Source organism: Chamaea fasciata, unplaced genomic scaffold, assembly GCF_029207755.1.
Source record: "Chamaea fasciata isolate MVZ Bird 193981 ecotype frontalis unplaced genomic scaffold, bChaFas1.0.hap1 SCAF_531, whole genome shotgun sequence".
NCBI lineage: Eukaryota > Metazoa > Chordata > Aves > Passeriformes > Sylviidae > Chamaea > Chamaea fasciata.
The window spans coordinates 42,572-70,151 of NW_027094616.1; the positions used below are offsets into that span (position 1 = coordinate 42,572).

General features: G+C 59.3%; 2 protein-coding genes across 4 annotated transcripts; one reads left to right on the forward strand and one right to left on the reverse strand.

Moving 5' to 3' along the window:
- Positions 1–331: 331 nt before the first annotated feature.
- On the forward strand, positions 332–4,228 carry MPDU1 (mannose-P-dolichol utilization defect 1). Of its 3 annotated transcripts, XM_066208924.1 has the most exons (7): positions 332–466; positions 804–869; positions 1,513–1,645; positions 1,996–2,081; positions 2,332–2,450; positions 2,868–2,978; positions 3,600–3,814. In XM_066208924.1, the coding sequence occupies exons 1-7, from the start codon at positions 379–381 to the stop codon at positions 3,717–3,719; spliced, it is 723 nt and encodes a 240-aa protein (XP_066065021.1). In that variant the 5' UTR covers positions 332–378; the 3' UTR covers positions 3,720–3,814. The 3 variants fall into 3 exon arrangements, with proteins under 3 accessions (XP_066065021.1, XP_066065018.1, XP_066065020.1); XM_066208921.1 differs by lacking the exon at positions 2,332–2,450 and having other exon boundaries at positions 3,600–4,228; XM_066208923.1 differs by lacking the exons at positions 332–466; positions 2,332–2,450 and having other exon boundaries at positions 579–869; positions 1,518–1,645; positions 3,600–4,228.
- Positions 4,229–5,161: 933 nt separating this feature from the next.
- DLG4 (discs large MAGUK scaffold protein 4) lies at positions 5,162–24,505 on the reverse strand. Its single transcript, XM_066208925.1, has 19 exons — positions 24,049–24,505; positions 23,208–23,261; positions 22,435–22,485; positions 21,180–21,304; positions 19,329–19,498; positions 16,664–16,800; positions 14,922–15,066; positions 12,311–12,449; positions 11,867–12,023; positions 11,469–11,571; positions 10,811–10,925; positions 9,420–9,596; positions 8,767–8,825; positions 8,333–8,380; positions 7,675–7,776; positions 7,279–7,451; positions 6,777–6,886; positions 6,273–6,364; positions 5,162–5,351 (listed from the first exon to the last, which is right to left on the reverse strand). The coding sequence occupies exons 1-19, from the start codon at positions 24,124–24,126 to the stop codon at positions 5,245–5,247; spliced, it is 2,142 nt and encodes a 713-aa protein (XP_066065022.1). The 5' UTR covers positions 24,127–24,505; the 3' UTR covers positions 5,162–5,244.
- Positions 24,506–27,580: the final 3,075 nt, after the last annotated feature.

Below are 27,580 nucleotides of genomic sequence, written 5' to 3' on the forward strand. Positions count from 1 at the left end.
CTACATTGGAGCCTTTACAGGGAGAAGTCGGGAGGCATTTTGGGCTCCCCAGAGCGCCCGCGCCCCAATGTTCGGTGAATTTGGGTGATTTCTGCGGCATTCGGAGCGATTTAAAACTTTAATCGCATTAAGAAACCCCTGGCCAATCACAGCTCTCCGCGCCGGTTTGGGGCGGGGCTTTACGCCCACTCAGCCAATCGCGTTACGCAATTAAGCATTGAATAATCGCAGCTCGGCAACGGATTCTGAATGACAACTTGATCTCAACCAATCCGGCTGCGGGGCGGGTTTAGGGGGGCGGGGGTAACTGTGGCCTCGGCCAATCACGACACGCGCGGGGCGTTTCCCGCCGATTCCCCCCTCAGCGCGGGAGCCGCCATGGAGCCGCTCCGGCCTCTGCTCGTGCCGTTCCTGCTGCCCGAGCGCTGCTTCGACCAATTCTTCCTGCGCTTCCAGCTCCTCGATGGTGCCGCAGGGGCCGCGGGGAGCGATCTGGGGCCCTTTCGGGGCTTTTCCGGGGGTTTTAGGGGCGATTTCGGGGCGTCTTTCCGCGCTGTGGGGGCGGCCGCCATGTTTGTCACGGGTGGGGAGCGCATTGAGGGCGCCGCCATCTTGGGTTTGGGCGCGGGAAACCACGGACGCCGCCATCTTGGGTTTGGGCCGTGAGGCGCCGCCGCCGCCGCCATCTTGGTTTTGGGAGGGGGCACCAAATTTTGAGGAATTTTTGGGATTTTTTAGGAATTTTGGGGGATTTTTGGGATTTTTGGGGTCACATCGACTCAACCTTTCTGTTTTCTCCGCAGTCCCGTGTTTGAAAATCCTCCTGAGCAAAGTTCTGGGCTATGGCATCGTGGCGGGATCCGTCCTGGGTGAGGAGCTGGGCAGATTTTTGGGGGGTCCCAGATTACTTTAAGGACTTTTGGGGGGATATTTTGAGATGATTTTTGATTTATTTGAGGTGTTTTGAGCTGATTTTTGAAGTTTTGGGGGGGTTTGACCTGCTTTTGCCCCCTCAGTGAAGGTCCCTCAGGTGCTGAAGGCCGTGGGGGTCCCTGGGGGGGAAATTTTGGGATCGTTTGGGTTATTTAAAAGGTATTTTAAGGTGGTTTTGAGGTATTTTATTGGGGTTTTGGGGTATTTGAAGACAGTTTTGGGGTATTTTGGGGGTTTTTGACCCATTTTTCCCCTCAGTGAAGGTCCCTCAGCTGCTGGAGGTTTGGGGGTCCCTGGGGGGACATTTTGGGGTAATTTGGGGCTATTTTGGGTTATTATAAAGGTATTTTCGGGCTGTTTGGAGGGATTTTGACGCGGCTTTTCTGGGGTTTTTTTTTGGCTCTTTGTCCCGTTTTCCCCGCAGTGAAGGTCCCTCAGGTGCTGAAGGCATGGGGGTCCCTGGGGGGCAATACAGGGATATTTGGGGGTATTTGGGGGTATTTTCGGGCCGTTTTGAGGGATTTTGACGCGGCTTTTCTGGGGGTTTTTTTTTGGCTCTTTGTCCCGTTTTCCCCGCAGTGAAGGTCCCTCAGGTGCTGAAGGTGTGGGGGTCCCGCAGCGGGGGGGGGCTCAGCCTGCCCTCGGTGCTGCTGGAGCTGCTGGCCCTGGGGGGGTCGGTGGGCTACGGCTGCGCCCGCAGCTTCCCCTTCAGGTCTGCGGGAATTCGGGACGTCGGGGGCTCTGGGCTGGATTTCGGGGTGGTGGGGGAGGGGTTTGGGGGGTTGAAAGGGGGATTTGGGGGGTTGAAAGGGGGATTTGGGGGGATTTGGGGAAGTTTGGGAGGGGGGTTTGGGGGATTTGAGGGGGTTTGGGGGGATCTGGGAGGGATTTTGGGGCTTTTGGGGGGATTTTGGGAGGGGTTTGGGAAATTTGGGGGAATCTCGGGGCGATTTGGGGCGGTTCTGGAGACGCTTTGTGTCTGTGGGGGGGGGGGGTTTGGCACCTCCCAAACCCATTTTTGGGGGTCCCGACCCTCCCTGACGCCCCCAAACCGCCCCACAGCGCCTGGGGGGAGTCGCTCTTCCTCCTCCTGCAGACCCTCGCCCTCCTCTTCCTCATCCTGCACTTCGGGGGCCGCACGGGCCGAGGTCTGTGCGGGGTGGGGGGAACTTGGGGGCCGTTTGGGGGGATTTGGGGCCGTTTGGGGGGATTTGGGGAAGTTTGGGGGGATTTGGGGAAGTTTGGGGGGATCTGGGGCAGTTTTGGGGGGCTCTGGAGGGGATTTGGGGAGGTCTGGGGGGACTTGGGGACACTTTGGGGGGATTTCGAGGCGCGTTTTTCGGGTTTGGGGTATTTTGGGGCCCCCCCCCGACCCCCGGCTGTCCCCTCTCCCCCCAGGGCTGGCGCTCGTGGCCGTTTTTGGGGCGTTTTTGGGGCTTTTGGTGTCTCCCCTGACGCCGCTGAGCTTCGTCACCGCCCTGCAGGCCCTCAACCTGCCCATCATCATCCTCAGCAGGGTGGGGAGGCTTCGGGGGGGCTGGGGGGATCTTAGAACCATCTGGGGGGTTTGGGGAGGGCCCCGAAGGGGCTCAGGTGGGTTTGGGGAAAAAATTTGGGGGTTTTTTGGGGGGATCTCGGGGGCTCCTGGTGGGATTTGGGGACGTTAAAAGGGATTTGGGGCCTGGGTGGGTGCTGGGAGGGTTAAAGGGGTTTGGGGAAGATTTTGGGGGGTTTTTGGGGGGGGAAATTTTGGGTTCTTGCAGTCTGGGGATTATTTCCTGCCACTTCTCCGCTTCCCGTTTCCTTTTGGGAATTTTTAAACTCGAAACCTCCGGCTTTTCGCGGGGAGAGTCTCGGGGCTTCCAGAACCTTGGGGAAAAGCCCCAAAACTCCCCGAATTGCCCCCGAATTCCCCCCCGATCGATGATTTCCAGCTGATCCAGATCGTCGCCAACGCCCGGCAGGGTCACACGGGGCAGCTCTCGGGGCTCACCACGGGGCTCCTGTTCGGGGGCGCCCTGGCCCGGATCTTCACCTCCCTGACGGTGAGACCCCTCCCCAAAAACCCCCAAATCCCCCGAAAAACCTCCCCCCCCAAAAAAACCCCGAATTCCAAACCCCAGAACCCCGAATTGCTGCAGAAATTCCAAAGAAATTCCGTCAAAACCCACCCAGGAGTGCCCCAAATCCCCCAAACGCTGAAATTCCCCCAGAAACCTTTAAAATCCCCCCAAATCTCACCCGAAACCCCCCAAATCTCCCCAAATCTCGCCCAAACTCCTCCAGATCCCCAGATCTCCCCCAAAATCCCACAGGTCTGTAAGAATTCTCCCACATTCCCACAAAATCCCCCAGATTTCTCCCAAATTTCCCCCCAGATCTCCTAATTTCCCCCCATTTTCCCCTAATTTCTCCCAAATCTCCCCAAACTTTTCCCAAATTTGCCCCAAAACGCCCCAAGTTTCTCTCAAAACCCCCCCAAAATCCCAATTTACCCCAAAGTCCTGAAAATTTCCCCCAATTTCTTCAATTTCCCCCAATTTTCCCCAAATTTCTCCCCAAATCTCCCCAAAATCTCCGCCAAATCCCCCAAATTTTGCCCCAAATCCCCCAAATTTTCCCCAAATCCTGAGAATTTCCCAAATCTCCCCCAAATTTCCCCGCAGGAAACCGGGGATCTCCTTTTGGCCTCGACCTTCGCGGCCTCGGCCACCTGCAACGGGGTCCTGCTGGGCCAGGTGCTGCTCCTGGGGGGCTCCCGGGACCCCCACCCCAAAAAGGAGTGACCCCAGGAAACCCAGCGCCCCAAGAAACCCCAAAATCCGAAAGATTCCCCCCAAAACTTCCCACAAAAAAAAAAAATCGCCACAAATCCACCCCCAAAATCTCAGAAATTCACCCCAAAAAATCCCCGAAATTTCTCCCAAAAATCCCCCAGAATTCCCACCAAAAAAACTGCCCCGAAAATCCCCAAAATTCCCTAGAAATTCCCCCAAATTTCCCCCAAGATTGTTTTTTTTTTAAGGATAAAAAAGGATTTCCGGGTTCATTCCCCCGAAATCTCACCTGGGGGGGAGCCCGGGGGATTCTGGGAGCCCCAAAACCTTCCCAGGCTGCCCCCGGGCCCCCAAAACCCCCTCGGACCAACGGGGGGAGGGGCTGGCCCCGCCCCTGGGCGCGGAGTGGGCGTGGCCGGAGCGCTCCCCTCCCCCAAATAAATTTGGGGATCCCCCATCCCGGGGGGGCGTCCCCCCCCTTTTTTTTTGTGGTGGTTAATTAATTAATTGCTGGCGGTGATTGATGGGGGCGGGCAGGAGGTGGAAATGGGGCGGGGAAGCCACGCCCACAACCCGTAAACCACGCCCACCTTCCCCAATAACCGCACCCATGATTTGCCAAGCACAAACTCCGCCCTCCCTTCCTATACCACGCCCATTTACGAACCCCGCCCGCAATTAACGAGCCACGCCCACCGCTCCCTAACCACGCCCCAACCACCAATCCCACCCACCATCACTTCTCATGCGAGCCCCGCCCACCGCCCCTAAGCCCCGCCCCCTCCCACAGCCCCAAGTTCCCGCCGTCTCCATCGCTTTTTTTTTTATTCCCACAATTCCAGAAATTTCTATGCAAAATACTCTCATCTCCCCTCCCCCACCCCGCCCCTCCCCCTTTCCTGTGGATTCTTTTTGTTTTTGGTTTTCCCACGCTGAGGGGGAGGGGGGGAGGGGAAGGGGGGGGAGGGGCCCCAAAAATTGGGGGAGGAGAGAAGGAAAGGGGAGGGGCTAAAAAGCCCCGCCCCCAATCATCCTCTCTTCCCCTCCCCCCCTCCCAAAATCCCCCCCCCCCCAATATTTTTGGGGGGCGCGGTGGGAGGGGCCTATTCGAGGCCCCGCCCCCCATCCCCGCGGGCGAGGGGGGAGGGGCGTTACAAATATAGAGTTTAAATATGTACAAAAAAAAAAAACCAAGAAGAAGAAGAAGAAGAAGAAGAAGAAGAGTCCAAATTTCGGGGGTTTTACCCCCAAAAAAAACCCCCAAAAAACCCCAAAAAAGGGGGAGGGGCCCAAAAATCCCCTCCCCCACCTCATTCAACTTGTCTCTTTTTCCCCTCCCCCTTTTTTTTTTTTTTTATATTTTTTTGTGTTTTTTTTTTTTTTTTTCGTTTTTCCCGGCGGGATTTGAGGACAATCCCGCGGGATTTTTTTTGGGGGGGGGGGGAGGGGGAGGGGATTTTTGGGGTTTTTTTTCGGGGATTTTTGGGGGTTTTTTTGGGGGGGGTTTTTTTAACCCCTTCCCCGCCGGGCCGCCCTAGAGGCGCTCGCGGGCGGGCACCCAAATGAACGGTCCTGAGAGGTCCTCGATGACGCGCTTGACCTTGTGGTAGATCTCCTCGAAGGTGTCGCCCTCCACCATGGCTGCACCGCGGGGACAGAACCACGGGAATCGTGGGGGATTTGGGGAAAATTCGGGGATTTGGGGGAAAGTTTGGGCGTTTCGGGAAAGTTCGGGGGTTTGGGGAGGGTTTGGGATGGATAGACGCCTTTGTAAGAGGGAACAAAATGGGACTGGGGCGATCTGGGGGGGGTTGGGAATGTCTAAGGGCTCCCAGGTGTGCCCCAGGTGTGTCCCAGGTGTCCCCAGGTGTATTTTCTGTGTCCCAGGTGTGCCCCCAGGTATGTCCCGGTGTCCCAGGTGTGTCCCCAGGTGTGTCCAGGTGTCCCCAGGTGTGTCCCAAGTGTGTCCCCAGGTGTCCCAGGTGTCCCCAGGTGTGTCCCCAGGTGTCCCAGCTGTCCCCAGGTGTGTCCCCAGGTGTCCCAGGTGTGACCCCAGGTGTCCCCAGGTGTCCCCAGGTGTGTCCCCAGGTATCCCCAGGTGTCCCCAGGTGTCCTCAGGTGTCCCCAGGTGTCCCCAGGTGTCCTCAGGTGTCCCCAGGTGTGTCCCCAGGTATCCCCAGGTGTCCCCAGGTGTCCTCAGGTGTCCCCAGGTGTCCCCAGGTGTCCTCAGGTGTCCCCAGGTGTCCCCAGGTGTGTCCCCAGGTATCCCCAGGTGTCCCAGGTGTGTCCCCAGGTGTCCCCAGGTATCCCCAGGTGTGTCCCAAGTGTGTCCCCAGGTGTCCCAGGTGTGTCCCCAGGTGTCCCAGGTGTGTCCCCAGGTGTCCCAGGTGTGTCCCCAGGTGTGTCCCCAGGTGTCCCAGGTGTGTCCCCAGGTGTGTCCCCAGGTGTCCCAGGTGTGTCCCCAGGTATCCCAGGTGTCCCCAGGTGTCCCAGGTGTGTCCCCAGGTGTCCCAGGTGTCCCCAGGTGTCCCCAGGTGTGTCCCCGGTGCTCCCTGTGCCCACCTGAGAAGCACTCGGTGAACTCCTGCTCCAGTTTGGTCGCTCTGTCGAACGCTTTCCGCGCCTGCTCCTCGCTCACGCGCTTGGAGATCTCCCTGTGGGCGGGGCCACCTCGGGACACGCCCCCCGCACGGGCACGCCCCCCAGACGCCCCCACCTCACCTGACCGCACCAGGAGTTCCCAGGACGCGCCCACAACCCCCAACAAGCCCCGCCCACAGCACAGCACCATTCAGAGAGGCCACGCCCGTTCACGAGGTCACGCCCACCTCACGCCTGTCGACCGGAGTCCCACCCGTTGGGCTCGAAGCCCCGCCCATTATGCAAATTAGCGATGCTCCTGCTAGATGACCACGCCCCCTCCCACCTCAGTTCCCTCCTCTCTGCGCCCGAGCCACGCCCCCAAACCCCCTCAAATCCCACCCCAAACGGCCGCCAGGTGCGCCCAGGTGCACCCAGGTGTGCCCAGGTGTGCCCAGGTGCGCCCAGGTGCCCCCGGGGACTCACAGCACGTTCTGCAGGGATTTGGGCCGGATGAAGATGGCGATCGGGTGCAGCTGGGCCGCCTGGAGGCGCCGCACGGCGTTGGCCGACACGTCCAGGATGCAGTGCTTGCCCTGCAGGTGAGAGCAGGTGAGACCAGGTGTGTCCCAGGTACCCCTGGGTGTGTCCCCGCGCTCCCCCAGGTGTGCGTTTACCTGCCCAGGTGTGCGTTTACCTGCCCAGGTGTGTCCCCACGCTCCCCCAGGTGTGCGTTTACCTGCCCAGGTGTGTCCCCACGCTCCCCCAGGTGTGCGTTTACCTGCCCAGGTGTGCGTTTACCTGCCCAGGTGTGTCCCCACGCTCCCCCAGGTGTGCGTTTACCTGCCCAGGTGTGTCCCCACGCTCCCCCAGGTGTGCGTTTACCTGCCCAGGTGTGCGTTTACCTGCCCAGGTGTGTGTTTACCTGCCCAGGTGTGCGTTTACCTGCCCAGGTGTGTATCATTTACCTGCCCAGGTGCGCGCTCACCTGCTCAGCCACCTCGCGCACGGACTGGACGCTGGTGCCGTACAGGTGGCTGTTGTACTGCCCGGCCTCGATGAACTTGTGGCCCTGGATGTCCTTCTCCATCCGCTCCCGCGACGCCACAAAGTGATAATCGCGCCCGTCCACCTCGTACTCGCGCTTGGGCCGCGTCGTGTCTGCGCGTGGCACAGGTGGCACAGGTGGGACACACCTGGGACACGCCTGACCCGAACTTCTCGGGGAATTCCGAGAGCAGGTCCCCGTGTGTCCCCCCCAGGTGTGCCCAGGTGTGTTTTGGGTGTCCCCAGGTGTGCCCAGGTGTGTTTTGGGTGTCCCCAGGTGTGCCCAGGTGTGCCCAGGTGTGTTTTGGGTGTCCCCAGGTGTGCCCAGGTGACTCACGGGGGACGCAGGACCCGAACTTCTCGGGGAATTCCGAGAGCAGGTCGTCGTTGACGCGATCCTTGGTGGGGCCCAGGATGATGATCGGCCGCGCGTAGTGAACTGGGGAGGGGAAAGGCCCCGAAATTCCCACAATTCCCAGAATCCCCCGAATTCCCAAAAGTTCTCGGGGCTGGGAAACACCCCCGGGAGGGGAGAACCCCAAAATTCCAAAAAAAAACCCCACCAAACCCCTCAAATTCCCAAAATTCCTCAGGGAATTTCCCAGAGGGAGGAATCCCCAAATTCCCCCCCCCAAAAAAACCCAAAATTCCCGAAAAATCCCCAAATTCCCCAAATCCCTCGGGGTTGGGAACTGCCCCACCACAGGGGAGAACCCCGAAATTCCCAAAAAACCCCCCCAAAATTCCCAAAACCCCCCCCAAAATTCCCAAAAAACCCAGCGAAGTTCCCCAATTTCTGACATTCCCAAGATTCCCAGATTTCCTCGGGGTTGGGAACCACCGCCCCAAGGGGGGAGAATCCCCAAATTCCCACAAACCCCCGAATCCCCCGAATCCCTGGGGGTCCGGAGGCTCTCCGCCGAGGGGAGAACCCCCCAACTCCCGGAATTCCCGGAATTCCCGGCATTCCCGGCATTCCCGGCCCCCCTCCGCACCTTCCATCTGCGTCACGGTCTCGTAGCTCAGCACGGCGTCCTCGCGGCCTGCGGGCGGAACGCCCGGAGTCGGGACTCGGGGCTTTGGGGGCGTTGGGGGGATTTGGGGGATTTGGGGATGGATTTGGGGATTTTGGGACGATTTGGGGGGATTTTGGGATTATTTGGGGGATTTTGGGGGGAATTTTGGGATGATTTGGGCAAATTTTGGGGGAAATTTTGGGATGATTTGGGGGGATTTTGGGGGCAATTTTGGGATGATTTGGAAGGATTTTGGGGGGAATTTTGGGATGATTTGGGGGGATTTTGGGATGATTTTGGGGGAAAAATTCCGGGGTTGTTTTGGGGGGGAATTTCTGGGATTTCTGGGGTGAATTTTTCGGGATTTTTTGGGGGAGGAATTTTGGGAACTTTGGGGAACTTTGGGGTCCCACCTTGAGCTCCCGGGCCCCGATCTTTGGCCTTGAGCCGCGTCCACTCCCGGCGCTCCACCCTGTGACCAGTACGGACCAGTTTGGACCAGTTTGGACCAGTTACACCAGTAAAGGCTTCAGTGGCCTCCCAGTACAGACCAGTACAAACCAGTGACTCCCAGTACAAACCAGCGCCACTGAGCCCCACTGGAAACGCCCCAAACCCACTCCCAGTATAAACCAGTATAACCCAGTGCCATTGGAACCCGCCGCTATCAGCTCCCAGTGACTCCCAATGACTCCCAGTACAAACCAGTATAACCCAGTGACTCCCAGTGACCCCTGGTCTATTCCAGTGGCTCCCAGTGCCCTCCCAGTCCCATTGAACCCCATTGAACCCCACTGTAACCGCTCCGAAGCTGCTCCCAGTATAACCCAGTGGCTCCCAGCGGCTCCCAGTACAAACCAGTATATCCCAGTGGCTCACCGGCGCTTGCTGGGCACGAAGCCGATGTCGGGGGGCTGCTGGGGCGGCAGCACCAGCCGGGCCTGCCACCACTCCCAGTGCTCCCAGTATAACCCAGTGCCATTGGAACCCCTTGGAACCCGCCGCTATCAGCTCCCAGCGGCTCCCAGTACAAACCAGTACAAACCAGTATATCCCAGTGGCTCACCGGCGCTTGCTGGGCACGAAGCCGATGTCGGGGGGCTGCTGGGGCGGCAGCACCAGCCGGGCCTGCCACCACTCCTCGTCGGAGGCGTCCAGCACGTGCAGAACGTCCCCGAAGCGGAAGCTCAGGGCCTGGCTCAGGAACCCCACGTCCTTGGCCTTGTCGTAGTCAAACAGCGCCCTGGGGTGGCGTTTGTCACCTTTGTCACCTTTGTCACCTCCCTGGGGACATCCCAGTCCATCCCAGTACAGCCCAGTTCAGCCCAGTCCAGCCCAGTGCCCTCGGTGTCCCCAGTGTCACCCCCCACGTCCTTGGCCTTGTCGTAGTCAAACAGCGCCCTGGGGTGGCGTTTGTCACCTTTGTCACCTTTGTCACCTCCCTGGGGACATCCCAGTCCATCCCAGTACAGCCCAGTTCAGCCCAGTCCAGCCCAGTGCCCTCGGTGTCCCCAGTGTCACCCCCCACGTCCTTGGCCTTGTCGTAGTCAAACAGCGCCCTGGGGTGGCGTTTGTCACCTTTGTCACCTCCCTGGGCACATCCCAGTCCATCCCAGTACAGCCCAGTTCAGCCCAGTCCAGCCCAGTTCAGCCCAGTGCCCTCGGTGTCCCCAGTGTCACCCCCAAAAAATTCACCAAAAAAACCCATGAAAAATCCTAAAAACAAAATCCCAAAAAATCCCTGGAGGTCCCCAGGTGTCCCCAGGTGGGTCCCAGGTGTGTCCCAGCTGTCCCAGGTGCCCCCAGGTGTGTCCCCAGGTGTGTCCCAGGTGTGTCCCCAGGTGTCCCAGGTGTGTCCCAGGTGTCCCCAGGTGTGTCCCCAGGTGTCCCAGGTGTGTCCCCAGGTGTGTCCCCAGGTGTCCCAGGTGTCCCCAGGTGTCCCCGGTGTCCCAGGTGTCCCAGGTGTCCCCAGGTGTCCCCAGGTGTCCCAGGTGCCCTCAGGTGTCCCAGGTGTGTCCCCAGGTGTGTTTTTGGTGTCCTCGGTGTCCCCAGGTGTGTCCCCAGGTGTCCCCGGTGTCCCAGGTGTGTCCCCAGGTGTGTCCCCAGGTGTGTCCCCAGGTGTCCCAGGTGTGTCCCCAGGTGTGTCCCCAGGTGTCCCAGGTGTCCCCAGGTGTCCCCGGTGTCCCAGGTGTCCCAGGTGTCCCCAGGTGTCCCCAGGTGTCCCAGGTGCCCTCAGGTGTCCCAGGTGTGTCCCCAGGTGTGTTTTTGGTGTCCTCGGTGTCCCCAGGTGTGTCCCCAGGTGTCCCCGGTGTCCCAGGTGTGTCCCCAGGTGTGTCCCCAGGTGTGTCCCCAGGTGTGTCCCCAGGTGTGTCCCAGGTGTGTCCCAGGTGTCCCCAGGTGTCCCAGGTGTGTCCCAGGTGTCCCCAGGTGTGTCCCCGGTGTCCCAGGTGTCCCCACCGGACGTAGAAGCCGCGTTTGGGGTCGCTCCGCAGGGAGGCGCTGCCGGAGCCCAGGCTGCTGCTCAGGAGCTGCTCCCGCAGGTCGTGGATCTTGGCCTCGAAACGCCCGTACTCTGCAACGGGATTGCGGCCGACTTGGGGACAGCTCGGGGACTTTGGGGACATTTGGGGACATTTGGGGACATTTTGGGACATTTGGGGACATTTTGGGACATTTGGGGACATTTGGGGGTATTTGGAGGATTTGGCTCTTGAAGCGCCCGTCCTCTGCAAAGGGAGGATTTGGGGGAAGTTTTGGGGAGAATTTGGGGGATTTGGGGGCCCTGGAGGATTTTCCAACCCTTAGGGACACTTGGGGACAAGATTGGTCCGGGGAGAACGGGGAAAATTCAGGGAAACTTGGGGAAAAATGGGGGAAAATGGGGAAAAATGGGGAAAAATGGGTTAGGGGTAAAAAATCAGGGAAATGGGAGAAAATCAGGGGAAATGGGGGGGAGGAGACTTGGGGACACTTGGGGACAAGATCGGTCCGGGGAGAACGGGAAAAATTCAGGGAAAATCGGGGAAAAATGGGGAAAAATCAGGGACAACCGGGAGCAAATCAGGAGGACCGGGGGGCAAGGCCACGCGGGGACACGCGGGGCCAACGCTGTCACCTTCGGGCCGGTACTGGGCCACGATGGTCACCGACTGGCCGGCGTTCTTGAGCGCCAGCGCCGCCTGCTCGTGCGTGGCGCCGCGCAGATCCACGCCGTTCACCTGCGGGGACACCGCGCGCTGGCACCGGGGACAGCGGGGACACCGGGGACAGCGGGGACAGCGGGGACACCTGTGCTGCCGCCCCCGGCTGTGCCCAGGTGTGCCCAGGGTGTCGCCACCCCCCGGCGACTCCGTTCTCACGGTGAGGATGATGATGGTGGCGACAAAAACCCCAAAAAACCGCAAAAAAAACCCCCAATACCCCCAATACCCCAAACCGCCCCGTTCTGCTGCCACCCTGAGCGTCCCCAGGTGTCCCCAGGTGTCCCCAGGTGTCCCCAGGGGCGCCACCCACCGAGAGGATCTGGTCGCCCTTGCGCAGCTCCCCGCTGAGGTCGGCGGGGCCCCCGGCCAGGATGAAGGAGATGAAGATCCCCTCGCCGTCCTCGCCGCCCACGATGTTGAAGCCCAGCCCCGTGGAGCCGCGCGGGATGACGATGCGCCGGGGCTCCCTGGGGACAGCGGGGACAGTGGGGACACCCAGGGGACATTGGGGACACCCAGGAGACAGTGGGGACACCCAGGGGACATTGGGGACATCCAGGGGACATTGGGGACAGCGGGGACACCCAGGGGACATTGGGGACATCCAGGGGACATTGGGGACAGTGGGGACACCCAGGGGACACCCAGGGGACATTGGGGACACCCAGGGGACAGTGGGGACAGTGGGGACACCCAGGGGACATTGGGGCCACCGGTGACACCCTGGGGACCCTTGGGGACGTTGGGGACAGACCTGGGGACGTCGTCGTCGGGCAGCAGCTCCTTGGGGCCGGGCGAGAAGCGCCGCGGGGACGTCGGGGTCAGCGCCGGGGGGAACTCGGGGCCCAGGAAACTCTGCGGGGGCAGCTCCGAGTCCAGGTGGGCCGAGTAGGCTGGGGACACAGGGGACACTGAGGGGACACTGGGGACACTGAGGGGACACTGGGGACACTGGGGACACTGAGGGGACACTGGGGACACTGAGGGGACACAGGGGACACTGAGGGGACACTGAGGGGACACAGGGGACACTGAGGGGACACTGGGGACACAGGGGACACTGAGGGGACACAGGGGACACTGGGGACACTGAGGGGACACAGGGGACACTGAGGGGACACTGGGGACACTGAGGGGACACTGGGGACACTGGGGACACTGAGGGGACACTGGGGACACTGAGGGGACACTGGGGACACTGGGGACACTGAGGGGACACTGGGGACACTGAGGGGACACTGGGGACACTGGGGACACTGAGGGGACACTGGGGACACTGAGGGGACACTGGGGATACTGGGGACACTGAGGGGACACTGGGGACACTGAGGGGACACTGGGGACACAGGGGACACTGAGGGGACACAGGGGACACTGAGGGGACACTGGGGGACACTGGGGACACAGGGGACACTGAGGGGACACTGGGGACACTGAGGGGACACTGGGGACACAGGGGACACTGAGGGGACACTGGGGACACTGAGGGGACACAGGGGACACTGAGGGGACACTGGGGACACTGAGGGGACACTGGGGACACAGGGGACACTGAGGGGACACTGGGGACACAGGGGACACTGAGGGGACACTGGGGACACTGAGGGGACAATGGGGACACTGAGGGGACACTGGGGACACTGAGGGGACACTGGGGACACTGGGGACACTGAGGGGACACTGAGGGGACACTGGGGACACTGAGGGGACACTGGGGACACAGGGGACACTGAGGGGACACTGGGGACACTGAGGGGACACTGGGGACACTGGGGACACTGAGGGGACACTGAGGGGACACTGGGGACACTGAGGGGACACTGGGGACACTGGGGACACTGGGGACACTGAGGGGACACTGAGGGGACACTGGGGACACTGGGGACACTGGGGACACTGAGGGGACACTGGGGACACTGGGGACACTGGGGACACTGAGGGGACACTGGGGACACAGGGGACACTGAGGGGACACTGAGGGGACACTGGGGACACTGAGGGGACACTGGGGACACTGGGGACACTGAGGGGACACTGAGGGGACACTGAGGGGACACTGGGGACACTGAGGGGACACAGAGGACACTGGGGACACTGAGGGGACACTGGGGACACTGAGGGGACACAGGGGACACAGGGGACACTGAGGGGACACTGGGGACACTGAGGGGACACTGGGGACACTGAGGGGACACAGGGGACACTGGGGACACTGGGGACACTGAGGGGACACTGGGGACACTGAGGGGACACTGGGGACACTGAGGGGACACAGGGGACACTGGGGACACTGAGGGGACACTGAGGGGACACAGGGGACACAGGGGACACTGAGGGGACACTGGGGACACTGAGGGGACACTGGGGACACTGAGGGGACACAGGGGACACTGGGGACACTGGGGACACTGAGGGGACACTGGGGACACTGAGGGGACACTGGGGACACTGAGGGGACACAGGGGACACAGGGGACACTGAGGGGACACTGGGGACACTGAGGGGACACAGGGGACACTGGGGACACTGGGGACACTGAGGGGACACTGGGGACACTGAGGGGACACTGAGGGGACACTGGGGACACTGAGGGGACACAGGGGACACTGGGGACACTGAGGGGACACTGGGGACACTGAGGGGACACTGGGGACACTGAGGGGACACTGAGGGGACACTGGGGACACAGGGGACACTGGGGACACTGGGGACACTGAGGGGACACTGGGGACACTGAGGGGACACTGGGGACACTGGGGACACTGAGGGGACACTGGGGACACAGGGGACACTGGGGACACAGGAGACACTGAGGGGACACTGGGGACACTGAGGGGACACTGGGGACACAGGGGACACTGAGGGGACACTGGGGGACACTGGGGGGACACTGGGGACACTGGGGACACTGAGGGGACACTGGGGACACTGGGGGACACTGGGGACACTGAGGGGACACTGGGGACACTGGGGACACTGAGGGGACACAGGGGACACTGAGGGGACACTGAGGGGACACAGGGGACACTGAGGGGACAGCGGGGACATTGGGGACATTGGGGATACTGAGGGGACACTGAGGGGACAGCGGGGACATTGGGGACATTGGGGGCATTGGCGACAGTGGGGACATTGGGGGACACTGGGGACACTGAGGGGACACTGAGGGGACACTGGGCACACTGAGGGGACACTGGGGACACTGAGGGGACAGCGGGGACATTGGGGACATTGGGGGCATTGGGGACAGTGGGGACAGTGCAGGGGTTTGGGGACATTTGGGGACACCAAGGCCAGCAGGGGTCCCACCGCCCACAACCCTCCCTGAGCCCCCCGGTGTCCCCGGTGTCCCCGGTGTCACTCACAGCCGGTGACGTCGGGGGGCCCGTAGGTGTCCCCCAGGCCGGGCAGGGTGGCCTTGGCCACGCGCAGGTAAACCACGTCGTAGGTGTTCTTGAGCGCCGCCACCGCGTCCTCGTGCATCACGTCCTCCAGGCTGACGTTGTTCACCTGGGGACACCGGGGACACCGGGGACATTGGGGACACCGGGGACACCGGGGACACCGGGAACGCTGGGGACATTGGGGACACTGGGGACACTGGGGACACTGGGGACATTGGGGACAGTGGGGACGTTGGGGACATTGGGGACATCGGGGACACTGGGGACACCGGGGACATTTGGGGACACAGGGGCCAGGGCGTCCGGGGACACAGGGGCACAGGGGAGGGGACGTGGGGACAGCAGCGCCAGCGCCCCACCCCGGCCACCCCCCACTGTCCCCAACCCCCCAAATCCCCCCAGGCGTCCCCCAATGTCCCCAAACGTCCCCAAACGTCCCCAAGCCCCCCAAAGTCCCCAATCCCCTCCAGTGCTCCCAATGTCCCCGATGTCCCCACAGTGTCCCCAATGTCCCCAGCCCCCACAATCCCCCCAGGTGTCCCCCGATGTCCCCAGTGTCCCCAAACCCCTCAATCCCCTTTAACCCCCAATGTCCCCAGGTGTTCCCAATCCCCCCGATGTCCCCCCCAGGTGTCCCCAATGTCCCCAATCCCCCTGATGTCCCCAGTCCCTCCCAATCCCCCCGATGTCCCCCCCAGGTGTCCCCAATGTCCCCAATCCCCCTGATGTCCCCAGTCCCTCCCAATCCCCCCGATGTCCCCCCAGGTGTCCCCAGTCCCCCCCAGCCCCCCCAGGTGTCCCCAATCCCCCCGATGTCCCCCCCAGGTGTCCCCGATGTCCCCAATCTCCCTGATGTCCCCAGTCCCTCCCAATCCCCCCGATGTCCCCCCAGGTGTCCCCAGTCCCCCCCAGCCCCCCCAGGTGTCCCCAATCCCCCCGATGTCCCCCCCAGGTGTCCCCGATGTCCCCAATCTCCCTGATGTCCCCAGTCCCTCCCAATCCCCCCGATGTCCCCCCAGGTGTCCCCAATGTCCCCAATCCCCCTGATGTCCCCAGTCCCTCCCAATCCCCCCGATGTCCCCCCAGGTGTCCCCAATGTCCCCAATCCCCCTGATGTCCCCAGTCCCTCCCAATCCCCCCAGGTGTCCCCAGTCCCCCCCAGGTGTCCCCAGGTGTCCCCAATTCCCCCAGATGTCCCCAATCCCCCCCAGCCCCCCCAGGTGTCCCCAGGTGTCCCCAATTCCCCCAGATGTCCCCAATCCCCCCGATGTCCCCCCAGGTGTCCCCAGTCCCCCCAGCCCCCCCAGGTGTCCCCAGGTGTCCCCAATCCCCCCGATGTCCACCCAAGGTGTCCCCAATGTCCCCAATTCCCCTGATGTCCCCAGTCCCTCCCAATCCCCCCAGGTGTCCCCAGGTGTCCCCAATCCCCCCGATGTCCCCAGTCCCTCCCAATCCCCCCAGGTGTCCCCAGTCCCCCCCAGGTGTCCCCAATTCCCCCAGATGTCCCCAATCCCCCCGATGTCCTCCCCCAGGTGTCCCCAGGTGTCCCCAATCCCCCCGATGTCCCCAGTCCCTCCCAATCCCCCCAGGTGTCCCCAGGTGTCCCCAATCCCCCCAGATGTCCCCAATCCCCCCGATGTCCCCCCCAGGTGTCCCCAGGTGTCCCCAGCCCCCCCAGGTGCGCGCAGGTGTCCCCAACTCACGGCCAGGATCTTGTCCCCGACCTGCAGCCGCCCGTCCTTGTGCGCCGCCCCCCCCTCGATGACCTTGGTGACGTAGATGCTGTTGTCCCCCGGGATGTGCTGGTTGCCCACGCCCCCCGCGATGCTGAACCCCAGACCTGCCCGGGGGACACCTGTGTCACCTCCCCCCGCACCTGGGTCACCTGTGTCACCTCCTGGGTCACCTGGGTCACCTCCCGGGTCACCTGTGTCACCTCCTGTGTCACCTGTGTCACCTCCTGTGTCACCTGGGTCACCTCCTGTGTCACCTGTGTCACCCCCGCTGCCCCCCGCGATTCTGAACCCCAGACCTGCCCGGGGGACACCTGTGTCACCTCCCGGGTCACCTGTGTCACCTCCTGTGTCACCTGTGTCACCCCCGCTGCCCCCCGCGATTCTGAACCCCAGACCTGCCCGGGGGACACCTGTGTCACCTCCCGGGTCACCTGTGTCACCTCCTGTGTCACCTGGGTCACCCCCGCTGCCCCCCGCGATGCTGAACCCCAGACCTGCCTGGGGGACACCTGTGTCACCTCCCCCCGCACCTGCGTCACCTGTGTCACCTCCTGTGTCACCTGTGTCACCTCCCGGGTCACCTGGGTCACCTCCCGGGTCACCTGTGTCACCTCCTGTGTCACCTGGGTCACCTCCTGTGTCACCTGTGTCACCCCCGCTGCCCCCCGCGATGCTGAACCCCAGACCTGCCCGGGGGACACCTGTGTCACCTCCCCCCGCACCTGGGTCACCTGTGTCACCTCCTGTGTCACCTGGGTCACCTCCTGTGTCACCTGGGTCACCCCCGCTGCCCCCCGCGATGCTGAACCCCAGACCTGCCCGGGGGACACCTGTGTCACCTCCCCCCGCACCTGCGTCACCTGCGTCACCTCCCGGGTCACCTGTGTCACCTCCTGGGTCACCTGGGTCACCCCCACTGTCCCCTGTGCCATCCCCATTGTCACCTTGAGTTGTTACTCCCTCCTTTTCACCTCCCCGTTGTCACCTGTGTCACCTGTGTCACCTCCCCGTTGTCACCTCATTGTCACCTGTGTCACCTCCCCGTTGTCACCTGTGTCACCTGTGTCACCTCCACGTTGTCACCTCATTGTCACCTGTGTCACCTGTGTCACCTGTGTCACCTGGGTCACCTGTGTCACCTCCCCGTTGTCACCTCCCCGTTGTCACCCTGGCAGGTCCCCAAACGCCCCAAGGTCCCCAGGTTTGGGGCTCCTGGGGTGGATTTGGGGTGAATTTTGGGGATTTTGGGGTGAATTTTGGGGATTTTGGGGTGAATTTTGGGGATTTTGGGGATTCTGAGTTCCTGGGGTGGATTTGGGGTGAATTTTGGGGATTTTGGGGTGAATTTTGGGGATTTTGGGGATTCTGAGTTCCTGGGGTGGATTTGGGGTGAATTTTGGGGATTTTGGGGTGAATTTTGGGGATTTTGGGGATTCTGAGTTCCTGGGGTGGATTTGGGGTGAATTTTGGGGATTTTGGGGTGAATTTTGGGGTGAATTTTGGGGATTTTGGGGTGAATTTTGGGGATTTTGGGGTGAATTTTGGGGATTTTGGAGTTCCCAGGACGGATTTCGGGGATTCTGAGTTCCTCGGTGGATTTTGGACTGAATTTCTCAGATTTCGAGCTGGATTTGGGGGATTTCCACCCAGATTTTGGGGGATTTCGACCCGGATTTTCTGGCTTTGAGGATTTCGGGGTGTTTTTGGGGTGTTTTTGGGTGATTTCGGGGTGGTTTGGGGGTGCTTTTGGGGTTTTTTTAGGCTGTTTTTGGGATGATTTCAGGGTGATTTTGGGTGATTTTGGGTAATTTTGGGTGTTTCTGAGGTGTTTTTGGGGTGTTTTTGGGTGAATTTGGGTGATTTTGGGTAACTTTGGGTGTTTTGGGGTGATTTTGGGTAATTTCGAGTGTTTTTGGGCTGTTTTTGGGCGATTTGGGGTAATTTTGGGTGTTTCTGAGGTGTTTTTGGGGTGTTTTTGGGATGATTTCAGGGTGTTTTTGGGTGATTTTGGGTAATTTTGGGTGTTTCTGAGGTGTTTTTGGGGTGTTTTTGGGTGAATTTGGGTGATTTTGGGTAACTTTGGGTGTTTTTGGGTGATTTTGGGTAATTTCGAGTGTTTTTGGGCTGTTTTTGGGCGATTTGGGGTAATTTTGGGTGTTTCTGAGGTGTTTTTGGGGTGTTTTCGGGATGATTTCGGGGTGATTCTGGGTGATTTTGGGGTGTTTTTGGGTGTTTTTGGGCAATTTTGGGTGTTTTTGGGTGTTTTTGGGTGATTTTGGGTAACTTTGGGTGTTTTTGGGTGATTTGGGGTAATTTTGGGTGTTTCTGAGGTGTTTTTGGGGTGTTTTTGGGTGAATTTGGGTGATTTTGTGTAATTTTGGGTGTTTTTGGGTGATTTTGGGTGATTTTGGGTGTTTCTGAGGTGTTTTTGGGGTGTTTTTGGGTGTTTTTGGGTGATTTTGGGTGAATTTGGGTAACTTTGGGTGTTTTTGGGTAATTTCGAGTGTTTTTGGGCTGTTTTTGGGCGATTTGGGGTAATTTTGGGTGTTTCGGGGGTGTTTCGGGGTGGTTTCGGGCTGTTTTTGGCTGTTTCGGGCTGTTTTCGGGCTGTTTTTGGCTGTTTCGGGGGTACCTTTGGGCCCTTTGATGAGCTTGACCTCCACCACCCTCTCTGCCGGGACCTTCCTCCTCATGACGTAGAGCCGGACGACGGCGCCGGCCTCCTTGAGCGCCTCCACGGCCGCCGAGTGCGGCACCTCGCGCACGTCGGCCTCGTTCACGAACAGGATGCTGTCGTTCACCCTGCGGCACACGGAAAAACTGCCTTCCACAGGGAACGCTCCGGGAGTTTTTTCGGATTTTTTTTTTTTTTTTTCGGGATTTTTCGGAATTTTTTTTGGAATTTTTTTTGGGGATTTTTTTCAGGATTATTATTGGATTTTTTTCTGATTTTTTTTCTGATTTTTTTCTAATTTTTTTTCTGATTTTTTTTCTGATTTTTTTTCTGATTTTTTTCTGATTTTTTTCTGATTTTTTTTCTGATTTTTTTCTGATTTTTTTTCTGATTTTTTTCAGGGTTACTTTTGGATTTTTTTTTTTTTTTTTAATTTTTAATGATTTTTTCCGGAATTTTTCTGGATTTTTTCGGGATTTTTTCGCGGGTTTTTTTCGGGATTTTTTTTGGATTTTCTTGGAATTTTTTAGGATTTTTTTCCGGACTTTTTTTTAAATTTTTTGGGATTTTTTTTTCCAGACTTTTTTGGAATTTTTTTGGAATTTTTTCGGATTTCTTTTCAGGATTTTTTTTAATTTTTTAGGATTTTTTTTTGAATTTTTCGAGATTTTTTTTTTTTCGTTATTTTGATTTGAATTGTTTTCGGATCTTTGTTCGGTGTTTCTGGGATGGTTTTGGATATTCTTTTGTTTGGAAATCATTTTTTGGGGATTGTTTGGAAATGTTTAAGGGTTTGTTTTTTTTGTTTTTTTAGACTTTTTTTTTGTATTACTTTTAATTATTTTTTATTTTAAAAAACTTTTTTGGGATTTTTTTTAAATTGCTTTAAAAATTTTTTGATTTTTTTTTTTTATTTGAATTTTTAATTTTTTTTTCTTTTTTTTTTCCTACTTTTTAAAAATTTTTTTGGAAAATTTTTTGATTTTTTTTTTTTTTTTGCAACTTTAGGGGAATTTTCGGAGGTTTGGGGTTTTTGGGGTCCCCGAAGCCGATTTTGGGGCGATTTTGGGTGAATTTGGGCGTTTTCTCACCTGCGGCGCCCGTCCTGGGCGGAGCCTCCCCCGGGGAGGATTTGGGCGCTGAATTTTGGGGTGGATTTGGGGTTTTGGGGGTTTTTTGGGGTGGATTTGGGTTTTTTGGGATGGATTTGGGTTTTTTGGGGTGAATTTGGGGTTTTTGGGGTGGATTGGGGTTTTTTGGGGTTTTTTGGGGTGGATTTGGGGTTTTTTGGGTTTTTTGGGTTTTTTGGGGTGAATTTGGGGTTTTTGGGGTGGATTGGGGTTTTTGCGGGTTTTTTGGGGTGGATTTGGGGTTTTTTGGGGTTTTTTGGGGTGGATTTGGGGTTTTTTGGGGTGGATTTGGGTTTTTTTGGGGTTTTTAGGGTGGATTTGGGTTTTTTTGGGTTTTTTGGGGTGGATTTGGGGTTTTTTGTGTTTTTTGGGGTGGATTGGGGTTTTTTGGGGGTTTTTTTGGGGGGGTTGGGGGTTTTTTGGGGTGGATTTGGGTTTTTTGGGGTTTTTTGGGGTGGATTTGGGGTTTTTTGGGTTTTTTGGGGTGGATTTGGGTTTTTTGGGGTTTTTTGGGGTGGATTTGGGTTTTTTTGGGTTTTTTGGGGTGGATTTGGGTTTTTTTGGGTTTTTTGGGGTGGATTTGGGTTTTTTGGGGTGGATTTGGGTTTTTTTGGGGCAGTTTTTGGGGTTTCTGGGGTCCCCGAAGCCGATTTTGGGGCGGTTTTGGGCGTTCTCTCACCTGAGGCGCCCGTCCTGGGCGGCGGCTCCCCCGGGGATGATCTTGGTGATGAAGATCCCGGGGTCGTCCCCGACGTGGGGGTTGTCGGTTCCCCCCGCGATGCTGAACCCCAGCCCCGAGTTCCCCTGCGCGACATTTGGGGGGCTCCTGCTGGGCCCAAAACGCCCCAAAAACCCCCAAAAACCCCCAAAAAACCCCCAAAAACCCCCAAAACCCACCCCCCGAGCCCCCCGGGACGGGCCGGTCTGAAAAAACCCCAAAGGTGAAAAAAATCCCCATTGAAATCGCGGGAAAAACAACAAAGAAAGGGAATTGGGGGCTTGGGAAGATTCGGGGGGGTTGGGGCTCCCAGGTGGATTTTGGGGGGAATTTTTGGGGTTCCCAGGTGGATTTTGGGGGATTCCCAGGTGGATTTTAGGGATTCCCAGGTCGATTTTTGGGGTTCCCAGGTGGATTTTGGGAATTCCCAGGTGGATTTTTGGGGTTCCCGGGTGGATTTTGGGGTTTCCGGGTGGATTTTGGGGTTCCCAGGTGGATTTTTGGGGTTCCCAGGTGGATTTTGGGGATTCCCAGGTGGATTTTGGGGTTCCCAGGTGGATTTTGAGGGTTTCCCAGGTGGATTTTTGGGGTTCCCGGGTGGATTTTTGGGGTTCCCAGGTGGATTTTGGGGTTCCCAGGTGGATTTTGGGAATTCCCAGGTGGATTTTTGGGGTTCCCGGGTGGACTTTGGGGTTCCCAGGTGGATTTTTGGGGTTTCCCAGGTGGATTTTGGGGTTCCCAGGTGGATTTTTGGGTTCCCAGGTGGATTTTTGGGTTCCCAGGTGGATTTTGGGGATTCCCAGGTGAATTTTTGGGGTTTCCCAGGTGGATTTTTGGGGTTTCCCGGGTGGATTTTGGGGTTCCCAGGTGGATTTTGGGGTTCCCAGGTGGATTTTGGGAATTCCCAGGTGGATTTTGGGGATTCCCAGGTGGACTTTGGGGTTCCCAGGTGGATTTTGGGGTTCCCAGGTGAATTTTTGGGGTTTCCGGGTGGATTTTGGGGTTCCCAGGTGGATTTTGAGGTTCCCAGGTGAATTTTTGGGGTTTCCGGGTGGATTTTGGGATCTCAGGTGGATTTTTGGGGTTCCCAGGTGGATTCTTGAGGGAATTTTTGGGATTCCCAGGTCGATTTTTGGGGTTGCCAGGAGGATTTTGGGATCTCAGGTGGATTTTTGGGCGGATTTTCCGGTTTTTCGGGGGATTTTGGGGCCCTCACCCTCTCCAGAGTGATCTCCTCGTACTCCATCTCCCCCTCGGTGCCGTTCACCTGCCGGGGGAAAACCAGGAAATTCATTTGGGAATCTGGGGGGAATTGGGGGATTTGGGGGATTTTTGTTGGAATTTGGGAGGATTTGGGGGAACTTGGGGGATTTGGGGGATTTTTGGGCCGTTTTGGGGGGAATTTTGGGGGAATTTTGAGGTGGATTTGGGGGGATTTTGTGGGGATTTTAGGGGGGATTTCAGGGGTTTGGGGGTTAAATTTTGGGGCTGATTTTGTGGGAATTGGAGGGTGATTTTTGAGGGAATTGTTAAGGGAATTTGGAGGGAATTTTGGGGCAACCCGGATGGGATTTTCGGGCAATTGTGGGGTGAATTTGATGGAATTTTTGGGGAATTTCGGGGTGAATTTGGGGGGATTTTGATGGAATTTTTTTGGGGAATTTCGGGGTGAATTTGGGTGGATTTTGATGGAATTTTTGGGGAATTTTGGGGTGAATTTGGGTGGATTTTGATGGAATTTTTTTGGGGAATTTCGGGGTGAATTTGGGGGGATTTTGATGGAATTTTTTTGGGGAATTTCGGGGTGAATTTGGGGGGATTTTGATGGAATTTTTGGGAGGAATTTCAGGGTGAATTTGGGGGGATTTTGATGGAATTTTTTGGGAATTTCAGGGTGTTTCGGGTGGAATTTTTGGGGATTTCTCTGGGGGCGATCCCAGGGGCTCTGGGGCGGATTTTGGGGTGGATTTGGGGGGTTTTGGGGCTCACATAGGCCGGGGCCTCCAGGGTGTCGGTGTTGACGATGACGGGGGGAGAGTTGGCCTGGGGGGGGAGGGGGAGAGGGGAGGTCAGAGACCCCCAACCCCCCCCAGAAAACATCCCATAATATCCCCAAATTCCCCCAAAATCCCCCAAATTCCCCAATCCAGACCCAACCCGATCAAAGAACTCAAAATCCCCCCAAAATCCCCCCCAAAAACGCCAAATCTCCAACACAAATCCCCCAAAATCCCCAAATTTCCCCCGAATTTCCCAAATTTCCCCCGAATTTCCCCCCAATTCCCAAATAATTCTGCAGCTTGCCCCAAATTTTGCCCGAATTCCCCCAAATTCCCCCCAGAATTCCCAAATTTCTCCCCCCAAATCCCCCCAGATTTCCCCGGCTCCCGTGACGTCATCGGCGACGTCACACCAAAACATGTGACGTCATTCCTGGCCGTGTTGGTGACGTCATTGGACACATCGTGACATAATCGCTGACCCCGGTGACGTCACCACTGCCCTCCCTGGGGGTGTGGCCTCTAAGGGGGGGGCGTGGCCACCGAAAGATGATTGCGCACAGCGCAGAAATGGGCGTGGACTTTTACAAGGGGGCGTGGCACTTCCATATTTGGATGTTCCCTCAATGAAAAGCGGGCGTGGACTTTTACAAGGGGGCGTGGCCCCCAGGAAAACCACTCTCACCCATTTGAAAATGGGCGTGTCCAGACCATAATCGGACATCGACCCAAAAGGGGCGTGGCTTCCTGAAGGGGGCGTGGTTTACCATACAGCGGCATTACCTGTTCCCGCAAACGAGGCGTGGCCTCCCGGGGGGGCGTGGCCTTACCTGGCTGGGCAGGTGGGCGGGGCTCTGCTCCAGGGGGGGGCTGTCCTCATCTTGGTACCGGTATTTCTGGAAACGCATGCAAATTTATGCAAATTAGCGCGGAGACACGCAAATCCGCGTGATTTGTGCGGCCTTTATGCAAATGAGGGGGTTGGGGGGCCCCGCCCACTTAATCCCAGCTCATCCCAGTTTGGGATTTGGAAGGGATTAAACTGGGAGGGACTGGGAGGAAACTGGGTCAGGACTGGGCGGGGCCAGTGCTCCCAGTATGGGACTGGGGGGGCTCCCAGTGCTCCCAGTATGGGACTGGGGGGGCTCCCAGTGCTCCCAGTATGGAAATGGGGGTTCCCAGTGCTCCCAGTATGGGACTGGGGGGCTCCCAGTGCTCCCAGTATGGAAATGGGGGTTCCCAGTGCTCCCAGTATGGAACTGGGGGGTTCCCAGTGCTCCCAGTATGGAAATGGGGGTTCCCAGTGCTCCCAGTATGGGACTGGGGGGGTTCCCAGTGCTTCCAGTATGGGACTGGGGGGGTCCCAGTGCTCCCAGTATGGGACTGGGGGGGTCCCAGTGCTCCCAGTATGGGACTGGGGGGGCTCCCAATGCTCCCAATATGATGCTGGAGGGTCCCAGTACGGTCCTAAGGCAGCTCCCAGTGCTTCCAGTATGGCCCAGCGGGGCTCCCAGTGCTCCCAGTCCCCCCCAGTGCCCCCAAATCTCCATCCCAGTGTCTCCCAGTGAGACAGCGACAGGCTCCGCTCCCCCCAGAGCCCCCTCCCAGTGCTCCCAGTGCTCCCAGTGCCCCTCCCAGTCCATCCCAGTCCCCCCAGTCCCCCCCAGTCCCCCAGTCCCATCCCAGTTCCCCCAGTCCCCCCATTCTCCCCAGTCCCCCAGTCTCCCCCAGTCCCCCCAGTCCCCCCAGTCCCCCCAGTCCCCCCAGTCCCATCCCAGTCCCCCCAGTCCCCCCAGTCCCCCCAGTCCCCCCAGTTCCCCCAGTCCCCCCAGTCCCCCCAGTCCCCCCAGTCCCCCCCAGTCCCCCCAGTCCCCCCAGTCCCCCCAGTCCATCCCAGTCCCCCCCAGTCCCCCCAGTCCCCCCAGTCCCCCCCAGTCCCCCCAGTCCCCCCAGTCCCCACCTTGCAGCCGAAGGCCAGCGAGAGGCTCCGGTCCCTCCACACCAGCCGACACTGGCACAGCAGCGGCGAGAAGCAGCCGGGCCCCCCCCGGGCGCCCCCCCCCGCAGCCCGGGGACACCCCCGGCACCCCCCCCGGGCCCCCCCCGGCCGCCGGGCCCCCCCCGGGCACCGGGACCCCCCCCGGGAGCCCCCCCGGCAGCCCCGGGGCCTCCGGGGCCGTTCCCGCCATCGGCCCCCCCGGGCCCCCCCACCGGGCCCCCCGGGCACCGGGACCCCCCCGGAGGCTCCGGATTAACGGGGATTAACGGGGGGAGGGGAGGGGGGGAGGGGAACGGGGGGGGAGATATCAACCCCCCCGGGATACCCCAAACCCCCCCGAGACCTCCAGGGTCATAGAGAGAGCTCCGGTGGGGACAGAGGGACCCCCAAACCATCGAGAGACCCCCAGGAAGGACAGAGGGACCCCCAAACCATCGAGAGGGGCCCAGGAAGGACAGAGGGACCCCCAAACCATCGAGAGACCCCCAGGAAGGACAGAGGGACCCCCAAACCATCGAGAGACCCCCAGGAAGGACAGAGGGACCCCCAAACCATCGAGAGGGGCCCAGGAAGGACAGAGGGACCCCCAAACCATCGAGAGACCCCCAGGAAGGACAGAGGGACCCCCAAACCATCGAGAGACCCCCAGGAAGGACAGAGGGACCCCCAAACCATCGAGAGGGGCCCAGGAAGGACAGAGGGACCCCCAAACCATCGAGAGACCCCCAGGAAGGACAGAGGGACCCCCAAACCATCGAGAGACCCCCAGGAAGGACAGAGGGACCCCCAAACCATCGAGAGGGGCCCAGGAAGGACAGAGGGACCCCCAAACCATCGAGAGACACCCAGGAGGGACAGAGGGACCCCCAAACCATCGAGAGACACCCAGGAAGGACAGAGGGACCCCCAAACCATCGAGAGGGGCCCAGGAAGGACAGAGGGACCCCCAAACCATCGAGAGACCCCCAGGAAGGACAGAGGGACCCCCAAACCATCGAGAGGGGCCCAGGAAGGACAGAGGGACCCCAAACCATCGAGAGACCCCCAGGAGGGACAGAGGGACCCCCAAACCATCGAGAGACCCCCAGGAGGGACAGAGGGACCCCCAAACCATCGAGAGGGGCCCAGGAAGGACAGAGGGACCCCCAAACCATCGAGAGGGGCCCAGGAGGGACAGAGGGACCCCCAAACCATCGAGAGACCCCCAGGAGGGACAGAGGGACCCCCAAACCATCGAGAGGGGCCCAGGAAGGACAGAGGGACCCCAAACCATCGAGAGGGGCCCAGGAAGGACAGAGGGACCCTCAAACCATCGAGAGGGGCCCAGGAAGGACAGAGGGACCCCCAAACCATCGAGAGACCCCCAGGAGGGACAGAGGGACCCCCAAACCATCGAGAGGGGCCCAGGAAGGACAGAGGGACCCCCAAACCATCGAGAGGGGCCCAGGAAGGACAGAGGGACCCCCAAACCATCGAGAGACCCCCAGGAAGGACAGAGGGACCCCCAAACCATCGAGAGGGGCCCAGGAAGGACAGAGGGACCCCCAAACCATCGAGAGGGGCCCAGAGGGTCCCCCGAGACCCCCGGGGTCAGAGAGAGACCCCTAACCATAGAGAGGGACCCCCAAAAACCACCGAGGGGAGCACCAGGAGCACAAAATCACCTCAAAACGATCCCCGGGACCCCCCAAAACCATCGAGAGGGGTCCGGAGAGACCCCCGAGACCCCTGAGGGGGACAGAGGGACCCCCGAGACCCCCAAAACCACAGAGGGAGCACCAGGCCCTCAAAACGACCCCCGAGACCTCTCCAAGGGCATCGAGAGACCCCTGAGAGAACCCCGAGACCCCTGAGGGGGACAGAGGGACCCCCGGGATCCCCCAAATCCATCGAGGGGAGCACCAGGAGCACAAAATCACCACAAAACGACCCCCGGGATCCCCCAAATCCATCGAGGGGAGCACCAGGAGCACAAAATCACCACAAAACGACCCCCGGGATCCCCCAAATCCATCGAGGGGAGCACCAGGAGCACAAAATCACCACAGAACGACCCCCGGGACCCCCCCAAACCATCCGGGCAGCCCCTCAGGAGCCCAGAGAGAGCCCCAAAAACACAGCCAGGACCCCCGAAAGCACCAAGAGCCCCAAGTTCCCCTCAGGATCACCAAGAGGAGGTTCGGGACCCCCGAAATCAGCGCGAAAAGGCCGAAAACGACCCCCGGGACCCCCGGCCCCCCCAGGCTGTACCTGTCCTGGTTTGACCCCTCCGGGGCCCCGTCCCCGCCTTTTTCACTGAGGCCCCGCCCCTTGCCCCTCACGCCGACCCCGCCCCCTCGCCGTCTCCGTGGCAACGCGCGCCA